General features: G+C 42.1%; 1 protein-coding gene across 5 annotated transcripts in view; it reads left to right on the top strand.

The window, feature by feature from the left end:
* Positions 1-12,464, top strand: part of ILRUN (inflammation and lipid regulator with UBA-like and NBR1-like domains) — a 102,797-nt gene that overhangs the window by 73,676 nt on the left and 16,657 nt on the right. For 3 of the 5 annotated variants that reach the window (XM_015102665.4, XM_015102663.4, XM_015102664.4), the window contains one exon: positions 10,763-11,091. In XM_015102665.4, the coding sequence (XP_014958151.1) occupies positions 10,763-11,091 (329 nt within the window). The remainder of the gene's footprint in view (positions 1-10,762; positions 11,092-12,464) is intronic. The other 2 variants (XM_042237257.2, XM_015102667.4) reach the window with 1 other exon arrangement.

Raw genomic sequence — 12,464 nt, 5'->3', positions numbered from 1 at the left:
CGTGATTATTACGTAGGGCGTGATTTGAGAAAACCGTGAAAACGAGTCCTCTCTTTGTTGTTGCCATGTCTGCTTTTCTTTCTGAGCCTCTCTCCCTGTTCCAGGCATGGAACACCCCTCACTGTCTCATCTCATGCAGGCTTCCAGTGCTCTGTCCTGGCCTTCTCCCCCCTTGTGCTCTTAGGCCTATTGGCTAATCTGATGATGAGGTTAATGTAGCTTAATATGTTCCTTATGGAGGTGTTTTCATTTTAAAAGGAAATTCCTTACCTCACACCAGTCAGAATGGCCATCATCAAAAAATCTACAAATAATAAATGCTGGAGAGGATGTGGAGAAAAGGGAACCCTCTTGCACTGTTGATGGGAATGTAAATTGATACAGCCACTATGGAGGACAGTATGGAGATTCCTTAAAAAACTAGGAATAAAACTACCATGCAATCCAACAATCCCACTTCTGGGCATATACCCTGAGAAAGCCATAATCGAGATAGACACATGTACCCCAGTGTTCATTGCAGCACTATTTAAAGTAGTAAGGACATGGAAGCAACTTAGATGTCCATCAACAGATGAATGGATAAAGAAGCTGTGGTATGTATATACAATGGAATATTGCTCAACCATAAAAGGGAACGCATTTGAGTCAGTGCTAATGAAGTGGATGAAGCTAGAGCCTATTACAAAGAGTGAAGTAAGTCAGAAAGAGAAAAACAAATGTTGTATATTAATGCATATATGTGGAATCTGGAAAGATGGTACTGAAAGGTTACTGCTACGAGCTGTGAAGGATGCCGGGATTCTTGGCCTCTAGAGGAGAGGAATTTGACCTGCAGTCAGTGACGAGACTTGATCACTCAGAGCTTTGTGTGTAGCAAAGTTTTATTAAAGTATAAAAGAGATAGTGAAAGCTTCTGACATAGATATCAGAAGGGGATCAGAAAGAGTGCCCCCTTGCTAGTTTTTAGCAAGGAGTTATTTACCTGTTAGCAAGCTGCTAATTAGAGGAAGGAGACTCCTCAAAACTGAGAGAGTTCCACCAGACCCCTCACCCACAACTTGCATTTTGAGGTAGCATTGGCACCAGGTGAGTCATCCCCAGTCATAAAACAATTGACATGAATCTTGAAGAAAGGCAGATTTTCAAGCAAATACATAGTTCATTAACATAGCTTCAGTTCACTCACTCAGTCGTGTCCAACTCTTTGCGACCCCATGGACTGCAGCATGCCAGGCCTCCCTGCCCATCAGCAACTCCCAGAGCTTACTCAAACTCATCTCCGTTGAGTCGGTGATGCCATCCAACTGTCTCATCCTCTGTCGTCCCTTTCTCCTCCCTTAAGGAAGATATTTCCATGAGAAAACCGCATTGGTTAGCTCAAGATTTGAGATCAAGTTCAGTTAGGTGGAACCAGGTGCCTTGACAACGCAGGATTAGAAGAGAAAAGAAAAGGAAAAGTCCGCCACTCACAGTTCATTCCTCCTGCTGCTTGGGGACTGTTACGAACCTGTTTGCAGGGCAACAGTGGAGGCGCAGACAGAGATCAGACTGAGGGACAGAGGGAGGTGGGAGGAGAGCAGCATGGAAGCAGACACACTACCATATGGAAAATAGATAGCCAGTGGACATGCGCGGTGTGATTCAGTCTGGGGCTGTGACGACCTGGCGAGGTGGGATGGGTGGGAGGTCGGAGGGACGTTCAGGAGGGCGAGGACACGTGTATACCTGTGGCTGGTTCTTGATGTATGGCAGAGACCAACACAGTATTGTAAAGCAGTTATCTTCCCATTAAAAGTAAATTTTAAAAAGAAACTCCTGAGAAAATATGAAACTAAGGGATACGATTTTACTACACAGTGTGGCAAGATGGAGGGGAGTGAGGATGGGGAGGGAGGCGGAGTTGAGTAGAGGCAGCCCTGTAGCAGTCACTCCGCTGTAGATGGCACCTAGGCCCCAGCAATCTGAGTTGCCTGTGAGAAGCGGATGAACTGGAGCCCGGCTCTCCCTTCCTCCCCGGTAGATGCTAAGGTAGGTGTTGTGTTAATAGTGAAAGCATCTAAGTGCCTGGGCAGGTGTCACGGGAGCAAAGCGTGTGTGGAATAAAGAGTATGGAAATACAGACTGGAAGTTGAGGCTGGGCAGAGACAGATATGTCGAGACTTGCTGTAATGCCAACCTTTGCACTATCTACTTGAGGCATTTTTCAGACTGCCAGACTACCAGTACGCTGACTCTCCCTTCTAAACCTTTCTCACTGAAGCCAGGCAGCGCACACCCAGCCTTCCTACTCTGGAAATGAAATATGAGCCCCCATGGCTTGTAGCCCAGCAGCTGACTAGAGCCTGTTTACCTCTATAGACCCAAGTTGTTTCTTAATCCTCAGGGAGAAATATGGGGTTCCTACAGTGCTTTGAAGATGAGTTGAGCTTTAGGAAGGATCTGAATTTGCAGCCTCCAAATCCAAATCTAAGAGTGGCTAAAACCAGCCTGTGTCTCCTGGTGCTGTCTCACAGCTCTTGGGGACGAGGCCAAGGCAGTTGTTCTAGAGCTCAGAAGACTATGAGATTTCAGTCCTAGCCATAGTTGGAATTACTTTGAGGTGTCCTTATATAATGGATCTTTGAAAGTGGTACTTTCTGAAGCCTCCAGCCCTTTCCCCTTGGGAACCCAGACCAAGTAGAACCTATTAATGCAGCAGTTTATCACTTGCTTTCCATGGCTTCCATTTGCATCTTGTGTAGGGCACAGGCAGGCTCTGGAATTAGGCAGTTTCAGCCCAGTATCCACATCAAACTGTTCCCATTTGAAGACTGTGCGTCCTTGCTGTTCCCATTTGAAGACTGTAATGCCCTTATTGCACTGCTGAGAAGGGGCTGACCCATAAGGGTGAGATTTCCCTGTAGATAGGAGTGACTCGTGTCTGGTGGATGAGGTGGTGGTCTTGAGGCCTCTGAAGAACCGAGCGAGTGATGGCTCCTCCTGCCTGCCCTCCTACAGCTTTGTTCTGGCCCCTGTAGATCGAAGTACTCTCCTTTGTAGCCACTTCACTACAGAGAGAACTGTTAGTGTTGGCTTTGTTACAACTTTACCTTTTAATGTCTGAAAATACACTTTTAAAATGCTATACTAATTTATTTTAGTAAACTTGTAACAATTTTTAGCTTTACAGTAAAGTTTCAGAGATGAGCAGAGTGCCCATGTACCCAGTTTGCCCCACTGTTAGCATCTTGCATAACCATGACACTCTTGCTAGTAGGAAGGCATCAATGTTGGTCCCTTACTATGACCTCAGCTCCAGACTTTGTGTTTCATCGTTTTCTCCTACCTTTCTGTGTCAGAAATCCTTCTGTTCCAGAAACTAGAGTCCCATGTTAGGCTTACTGGTCATGTGTCCCAGTCCCCTCTTGTCTGTGACAATTTCTGTCTTTCCATGTTTTTCATATTCCCTGATAGTTTCGAGGAATACTGGCAAGTATGCTTTATATAAACTGTCCTTTAGAATGTCCTCCAGTCTGAGCTTATCTGATGTTTCCCACATGACTGGACTGATGTTACAGGTTTAGGAAAGATACGAAAGTGAAGTGCCCTGAAGTGCCCTACAGCGAGGTGGGGGTGCTTGATATTTGCATAATATTGCTGGTGAAACTAACCTTGGTCACTTGGTTAAGTAGTTTGTTTGCCGGTTTCTCCACCATAATCTCTTTTCTCTTTCCCTACTCTATCACTAAGATAGAGTGGATTGGGGAGGGTGTATAGAATTAAGCTGTACCTCTTGGAAGGGAGAGCATCTTTATATATTGTATATATAAAATATAATTATGCATATTACTTGGAATTCTTTGTAAGACAGTTTGTCTCTTCTCCCTCGATTATTTATAGAACTGTGAACTCGTGTGTATTTGTTTTATAGTTGGAGTTACAGTGCAGTGCTCCATTATCTTGTTGCCCAAGTTATTCCAGCTCCAGAGGGAGCTCGTTCAGATGGCTCCTGTGGCCCTGTAACATGCTCCATCTTTTTGTGTTTTGAGCACTTCCTTACTTTCTGGTGCAACAAGATGTTCCAGGCTTTTCTTAAATTTTCCATGCCCCAACCTTAGAATCAGCCATTTCTCCAAGAAGCCCTTGTTGTTTTTGATTAGAGAATAGTGTTTAGAAACCACTGAGCACCAGGTGTGGTCATTGCTCCTGGGGGGTCATTACTTCCAGGTCACACTAGTGATTAGAGCTGGAGTATATGTATACCTACTACCCCTGTATACAGACATAACTAATTGCTTCTGTTTCTTTATGTGTATATATATTAGGATAACGGTGAGTTTGTACTGATGTGTCTGACTTCAGTCTAGTACCACAGGGTTTTAGAAAGCCTTCTTTGCTTGCTTAACTGTAACATCCTTCTTCCATAATGAAAAAGCTTGCACCCACGATCCATTTACTTATATTCAACCCAGTATACCCGTTCCTGTATTATTAATATATTGTAACCTATATTCCCACAAGAAACAAGTTTACCTGTTCTAATATTGTACTCATTTTTAACTATTTCTATTTTAGTGGACAAATCGTAGGTGCTTGTTTACTTTTATTATGATGTGGTCTAAGTGTTTTTCATATTCTTTAATCTGGGATGTGTTTGTCAGCATGATTGATTAAAATGATGGATTTTATCTACAAGTTTAATGTTTCCATTTTACCCCACACTTCTGATAGTCTACAGAGTTAAAAGGTTATGTTCTCTCTTCAGTAATTTATTACACATTTCTACAAAAGGAAGTATAGACTTATTAAAAGCTTATGTTTACTATTAAAGGTTTTATTATATGTAAAAGAGACGAGTTGAAGGAAATAAGATTTGTATCACCTTCTCACCCCAAAGTTCTGGCTCAGGTGCTTTTTTAAAATTTGCCTTAAGGCAAGACATCTAAACTCGGTTTCTCCATTTGCTCAGTAAGTCTTGACAGTGTAGCCGTGATACTTGGTTTTATTTCCTTGGCTACTTTTCTAGGACATCCTGTGTTGACCCATTCTTCTTACTGGTGCCAAAGATCATATGCCTATCAGTAAAGATATTATGGACCTGGGAAATAGGACTGACCTAACTAAAGCTTCCATTCCCTAGACATTTGGTTCCCAAATTCCTGTGGGGAAGAAAGAAATGTGGGTTTAAAAAGCTATACTAAGAGCTAGAAGTTCTTGATCATCATCGTGGTCAGCTTCTAACTTGAAGTCTGACCTTGGACCATCACTTCTACCTCCAGACCGCAAATCCTTCATCTAGGAAGTGAAACAGTTCCATTAGATAACTCCTAAAGTTCCTTACAGCTGTGGTTTTATCATCAGAGACAGTGAAATACTTGGTATACGGCCATGCCATCCTGAATGCACGGGTTCTCTTCTGATCTCAGAAGCTAGGCAGGGTTGGGCCTGCTTAGCATTTGAATGAGAGACAGTGAAATACCTGGCTGCCAGGTTTAATCTCAGTAGTTAAGGTGCTCTGGCAAGAACTGGAAATGGTCAGCCTCTTTGAAATAAGCTTATTGGGCCATTCTTTATCGTCCTTTTAATTTGTTTAATTAAAACACACACACACATGCTATGTGTGGGGTGAAATGTGAGGTCTATAGGTAGAATGAGGAGGGCTCAGATGGTACCATGTAGAAGACATAGTCTTCATAGTGAAGAAGTAGAAGTAGTATGAAGAAGACTTCATAATGTAGTCTTCAGAATGCTCCATCATGGTAGTAACTTCGGAGAATCAGAACTGGGCTGTTTATTATTTGGTGTTTATGAATCAGGGACTCCTTAAGTGACATTCCTTTTACAGCTATTATGTAGAATCTGCGAACAGTACAGAAAAATAGCCAAGGTGAAGAGAGTATGATGGCTTAAGTATGATTAAGGCTCAGTGAGTTGTATTAAAGCTTTAGTTCTCAAAGCATTAGTCTCGTACTGCCTTCAGAAGACTGTTCCTTCTCACAAGAGTTTCCTGAGCTAAGAGAATGAAACGTATGACCTATAGCCAAGTATGCTATCCATACCATGTATTTGCAAGAGGATTTTGGTAAACAGATGACTGGAAGACAAAAGTAGGAATTAATGTACTATAAGACAAGATATTTTCCTTGGAAAAAATTAATAATAGGGTGAAGGAATGTTGCCTTTGGTTAGAAAGTGTAAAATAAGAGAGCACAGAAGGAGTCTCCCTCAGGCTGCCTGCCACTGAATTGCTCTCTAAAAGCCACATCGTATCAGTTTATGAGATTGAACCTTGTATGAGAGTCTTGAGTGATCGTCCTCTGACCCACCACCATTCCTGGCTCCTGTTCCACATTTCTGAATGAAGTGGCACTCTGCCTGTCTTTGTTTAGTGTTAAATCAGCAAGTTCAACTTTTTTGATACTAGTTTATGTAAAGATTTACACTTGCTTTAACAGTGTGTCTGAAACGGATATCCATTCCTTGATCCATACCAGTGTTACTAGCAGCTTTAGCTTCCTCTTCACGATGGGTAGAAAGAGTTGCTCATTATAGAAGTGAACAGTAGATGTCACTGCATCTCCACTTACCACGGCTCTGGCTCAGTTTATTTGGATACAACCAAATTTTATTACAGCTTCCAAATCACTAACCTTAAATCAAGTATTTATGGCTAGCTGACAATTAAGATTGCCTTTCTCAGATATAGAATTGAAAACTGAGAACAAACATAACCCAAGAGAGTTTTCTTCAATTTCCTTTTTTTAGTGTATTTGTTCTCAGTTCAGTTCAGTCGCTCAGTCGTGTCTGACTCTGCAACCCCCTGAATTGCAGCACGCCAGGCCCCCTGTCCATCACCAACAACTGGAATTCAATCAAACTCGCGTCCATTGAGTCGGTGATGCCATCCAGCCATCTCATCCTCGGTCGTCCCCTTCTCCTGTCCCCAATCCCTCCCAGCATCAGAGTCTTTTCCAATGAGTCAACTCTTCTCATGAGGTGGCCAAAGTACTGGAGTTTCAGCTTTAGCATCAGTCCTTCCAATGAACACCCAGGACTGATCTCCTTTAGAATGGACTTCTTGGATCTCCTTGCAGTCCAAGGGACTCTCAACAGTCTTCTCCAATACCACAGTTCAAAAGCATCAATTCTTCGGTGCTCAGCTTTCTTCACAATCCAACTCTCACATCCATACATGACCACAGGAAAAACCATAGCCTTGACTAGATGGACCTTTGTTGGCAAAGTAATGTCTCTGCTTTTGAATATGCTATCTAGGTTGGTCATAACTTTCCTTCCAAGGAGTAAGCATCTTTTAATTTCATGGCTGCAGTCACCATCTATAGTAATTTTGGAGCCCCGAAAAATAAAGTCTGACACTGATTCCCCATCTATTTCCCATGAAGTGATGGGACCAGATACCATGATCTTCGTTTTGTGAATGTTGAGCTTTAAGCCAACTTTTTCACTCTCCTCTTTCACTTTCATCAAGAGGCTTTTGAGTTCCTCTTCACTTTCTGCCATAAGGGTGGTGTCATCTGCATATCTGAGGTTATTGATATTTCTCCCGGCAGTCTTGATTCCAGCTTGTGTTTCTTCCAGCCCATCATTTCTCATGATGTACTCTGCATGTAAGTTAAATAAGCAGGATGACAACATACAGCCTTGACGTACTCCTTTTCCTATTTGGAACCAGTCTGTTGTTCCATGTCCAGTTCTAACTGTTGCTTCTTGACCTGCATACAGGTTTCTCAAGAGGCAGGTCAGGTGGTCTGGTATTCCCATCTCGCTCAGAAGTTTCCACAGTTTATTGTGAGGCACACAGTCAAAGGCTTTGGCATAGTCAATAAAACAGAAATAGATGTTTTTTGGAACTCTCTTGCTTTTTCCATGATCCAGCGGATGTTGGCAATTTGATCTCTGGTTCCTCTGCCTTTTCTAAAACCAGCTTGAACATCTGGAAGTTCATGGTTCACATATTGCTGAAGTCTGGCTTGGAGAATTTTGAGCATGACTTTACTAGCGTATGAGATGAGTGCTATTGTGCAGTAGTTTGAGCATTCTTTGGCAATGCCTTTCTTTGGGGATTGGAATGAAAACTGACCTTTTCCAGTCCTGTGGCCACTGCTGAGTTTTCCAAATTTGCTGACATATTGAGTGCAGCACTTTCACAGCATCATCTTTCAGGATTTGAAATAGCTCCACTGGAATTCCATCACCTCCACTAGCTTTGTTCGTAATGATGCTTCCTAAGGCCCACTTGACTTCACATTCCAGGATGTCTGGCTCTAGGTGAGTGATCACACCATCATGATTATCTTGGTCGTGAAGATCTTTTTTGTACAGTTCTTCTGTGTATTCTTGCTACCTCTTCTTAATATCTTCTGCTTTTGTTAGGTCCAGACCATTTCTGTCCTTTATTGAGCCCATCTTTGCATGAAATGTTCCCTTGGTATCTCTAATTTTCTTAAAGAGACCTCTAGTCTTTCCCATTCTGTTGTTTTCCTCTATTTCTTTGCATTGATCACTGAGGAAGGCTTTCTTATCTCTCCTTGTTATTCTTTGGAACTCTGCATTCAGATGCTTGTATCTTTTGTTTTCTCCTTTGCTTTTCGCTTCTCTTCTTTTCACAGCTATTTGTAAGGCCTCCCCAGACAGCCATTTTGCGTTTTTGCATTTCTTTTCCATGGGGATGGTCTTGATCCCTGTCTCCTGTACAATGTCACGAACCTCATTCCATAGTTCATCAGGCACTCTGTCTATCAGATCTAGTCCCTTCAATCTATTTCTCACTTCCACTGTATAATGGTTCGGGATTTGATTTAGGTCATACTTGAATGGTCTAGTGGTTTTTGCTATTTTCTTCAATTTAAGTCTGAATTTGTCAATAAGGAGTTCATGATCTGAGCTACAGTCAGCTCCCAGTCTTATTATGCTAAGTATATAGAGTTTCTCCATCTTTTTGTTCTAGGCTTATATATTTATACACTAGTCCCCCACTTATCTGTGGGGGATATGTTCTGAGACCCCTAATATGGATGCTGAAACCACAGACAGCACTGAACCCTGTATATACTGTTTTTCCCTATACATACCTAACTATTGTAAAGCCTGATTTACAAATTATTCACATTAAGAGATTGTCAACAATAATATATTTGAACAGTTAAGACAATATACTGTAATAGGTTATGTGAATGTAGTCTCTCTCTCAAAATAGCTTATTGTCCAAATTCAACACCTTTTCCATCTTAACAAAGCACTTATCACTCGCTGTGGATCTCACTTTTGCAGTTTAAAGTGTAACAGCGAAACTAGCCTGAGTTTCCTTTTTCCTTCACAGTTTCGTGGTTAGAAGGTTTGTTACTGTAAGTCTTCGCAACCACAGCATATGGTTTTGGTTCTCTTTCCTTATTCAGTTGAAAACTTTTCACCTTTTCAGCTGAAGCACGTTATGACTTCTCTTTGGCATATCTGAATTGGCCAGCATCAATACTCTTGCGCTTTGGGGCCATTATTAAGTGCCATAAGGGTTACTTGAGTACAAGTACTTGCTGACAAGGAAAGGAAAATAAAGAACTGAATTATGACCAGAAGTCCTATAATGCATCTTTCAAAACAAACCTCTTACAGCTTCAGTGTAGATGGTACAGTTTCCATATCTGACAGAAAGATGAAGTTGGTGTTAACTTGAATTATTTTAGAAAGGCTGAGGCATACTGAGTTTGATATCTTTTGAACATGTTGTTGAGTCACTCAGTCGTGTCTGACTCTGTGCACCCCCATGGACTGCAGCACCCCAGGCTTCCCTGTCCATCACCATCTCCTGGAGTTTGCCCAAATTCATGCCCATTGAATCAGCGATGCCATCCTACAGTCTCATCCTCTGTCGTCCCCTTCTCCTTCTGCCTTCAATCTTTCCCAGCATCAGGGTCATCTTTTCCAGTGAGTTGGCTAGTCACATCAGGTGGCCTAAGTATGGAGCTTCAGCTTAGCATTAGTCCTTTCAGTGAATATTCAAGGTTGATTTCCTTTATCATTGACTGATTTGATCTCCTTGCTGTCCAAGGGACTCTCCAGAGTCTTCTCCAGAACCACAATTTGGAAGCATCAATTTTTCAGCACTCAGCCTTCTTTATGAACCAACTCATAGATGATGAAAATAGCCAGGGTGGTATCTGTTCTCATATGTTAGGGTTAGTGCTGGTTTCCTCCTGGTGTACGTATTAATAGTTACCTCGTTTACTCTCAGTTGTTCTAGTTTGGACAATACATGCTCACTCTAAATTGCCGGAAGAGAGGGAGGTGGTTAATAAGTTACAGTTCTAGTCATTATAGGCACTTTTTAAAAAAAAATAAACTCAAGAGTTATGCCTGCCCTGAGTTTTCTGAGTTAAATCTACAAAATAAAGCAAAACCCATGAGCTTGTAATTCTGAAAATATTGCCTTTGGGTTTGTATATCGATCATTGTTCTTTGGAGTAATGATTTCCAAATATGGTTATGCATCAGCATCAACTAGGGACCTTTTTACAAAAAGTTTCATGGGTCTCAGCCACAGACCTCTACTGATCCTGTACCAGAGTTTGAACTTGGCTTTACTGAAAATGTAGAACTGCCTGCAGTGCCAGGGTGGTAGATTGCTCTGTCAGTCAGCGTCTGAAGCAGCATGTAGAGGAACATTTCTCTGTGTGGTGTGGGTAGTATTTGGGGTTCTCTGTGATGGCTGCTTTGAGTCTTGAGGGTATGCCGGGCATTGACATGAGTTGCCTTTTTGTTTCAGATGTCATCTGGGTCATTCTCAGTGTGGAAGTGGGTGGACTTTTAGGAGTCACGCAGCAGCTGTCATCTTTTGAAACGGAGTTCAACACACAGCCACATCGCAAGGTAGAAGGAAACTTCAACCCGTTTGCCTCTCCCCAAAAGAACCGACAATCAGATGAAAACAACTTAAAAGACCCTGGGGGTTCCGAGTTCGACTCGATCAGCAAAAACACATGGGCTCCTGCTCCTGACCAAACCGAGCAAGATGAGAATAGACTCTCACAGAACTCTGTAAATCTATCCCCCAGCAGTCACGCAAACAACTTATCAGTAGTGACTTACAGTAAGGTAGGTGCCCTCGGAGAAGAGGAGAAGGGATAGGCGGTGGGCGTTGGGATTTGTGATACCCCTTCTGGCAAACCTAGAAGCCTAGAATGTTCTTTAAAACTGCTTAGCTCTCCTGCCAATGCAGTAGCACAAAAACCTACCCCTTCTCCCCTCCCCCCTCCCCCCCCATCTCCAGGTCCTGTGGGTGTTAACTCCTCCATCCACATCTTATAAATACTGCTGTCTCTCTGCTCTGGTTTGGGTGTTGAAAGAACAGAGTTCTTTACCTTTACTATTTTAAAAAAAAAAGAAAGTCAAAATATCACCAGGCATTCGTCCGGTGTAAATGTGTACTAAACGCAGAGCAACAGCACACCTTCGGACTTTGTTCCTACTGTGGTTTTTTGGTTTTGGGCAGAGTATTTTTCTGAAGAAAAAGACAGACTCAATTATTTATTCTACATGTTGTTGGGCTTCCACTTTATTTACCTAGTTTCCAAGTCTTGATTATCTTTCCAGTCCCTTGTGGCCCATCTGCCTCCTCACCCACAACCCAGAGTGGCCCAAGTGATATTTTGACTCTTCATGTGTGCAGAATAAGTGAGAGAATTGTTTGTTGAGTTGATCATAATTTTAAATATTCTGATTGTTCTAAGACTGCCTTCTAGGTGTTTGATCTCTTGATCTGCTTCTCTATGCTTGCTGATTACACAGCACCTTCCATATTCTGCTAAGGGTGATGACGGTTGCTGGTTGTTTTTGGTTGGTTGAATAAAGCCCTGCTGCTGAGAGCTAACTGTTGTAGGTGATTTTTGTGGCAGGGCCTGTGAGCACTGCTATTCCTTCTTCGATTAATAATGTGATGCATTAGGCTTAGCCTCCCACTTATAGAATCGTATAACTGTTAAGTCTTTGCTTGCTTCATGCTGGCATTCACCCTCAATATTTTAAAAATAAAATTGATCGTTATTTGAGGGACAGCTTGCTCTGTTTTAAGAATGGCATTTTTCGGATCAGTGCTTTATATGTGGTCTAGATCCACAGGCAAATGAAGAAAAGAAACTTGGTGATGTGAACTCTTTCTCCACATGGTCGAAAGAGGGACTTCATTCAGCAGAAGTGTAATAAGATTGATTTATTAGTTTGATGGTCATCATAAAGGATTGTGTGGAATCATGTTAGTCGTATAGGATATAAGAAGTAAATAGGCGAGGCAATGGCTTATATTTGAGGAAAGTCTTCATGTCTTAACACTCTAACAAAATTTTTCTTCTTAAGTTCCTGTTGTTCCAGATAGCTCTTCCTTAAATTTAACCCTTCAGGGTATGGCTATTCCAGGGGGTACAGGCCCTAGGGTAAGCATGCCCTGTTAGAAGGAGAGCTTTGAACCAGTT

The sequence above is a fragment of the Ovis aries genome, chromosome 20 (genome assembly GCF_016772045.2).
Source record: "Ovis aries strain OAR_USU_Benz2616 breed Rambouillet chromosome 20, ARS-UI_Ramb_v3.0, whole genome shotgun sequence".
Lineage (NCBI taxonomy): Eukaryota > Metazoa > Chordata > Mammalia > Artiodactyla > Bovidae > Ovis > Ovis aries.
Note: the sequence above shows the minus strand (reverse complement) of the source record. Positions and strands in the feature narration are given on the sequence as shown.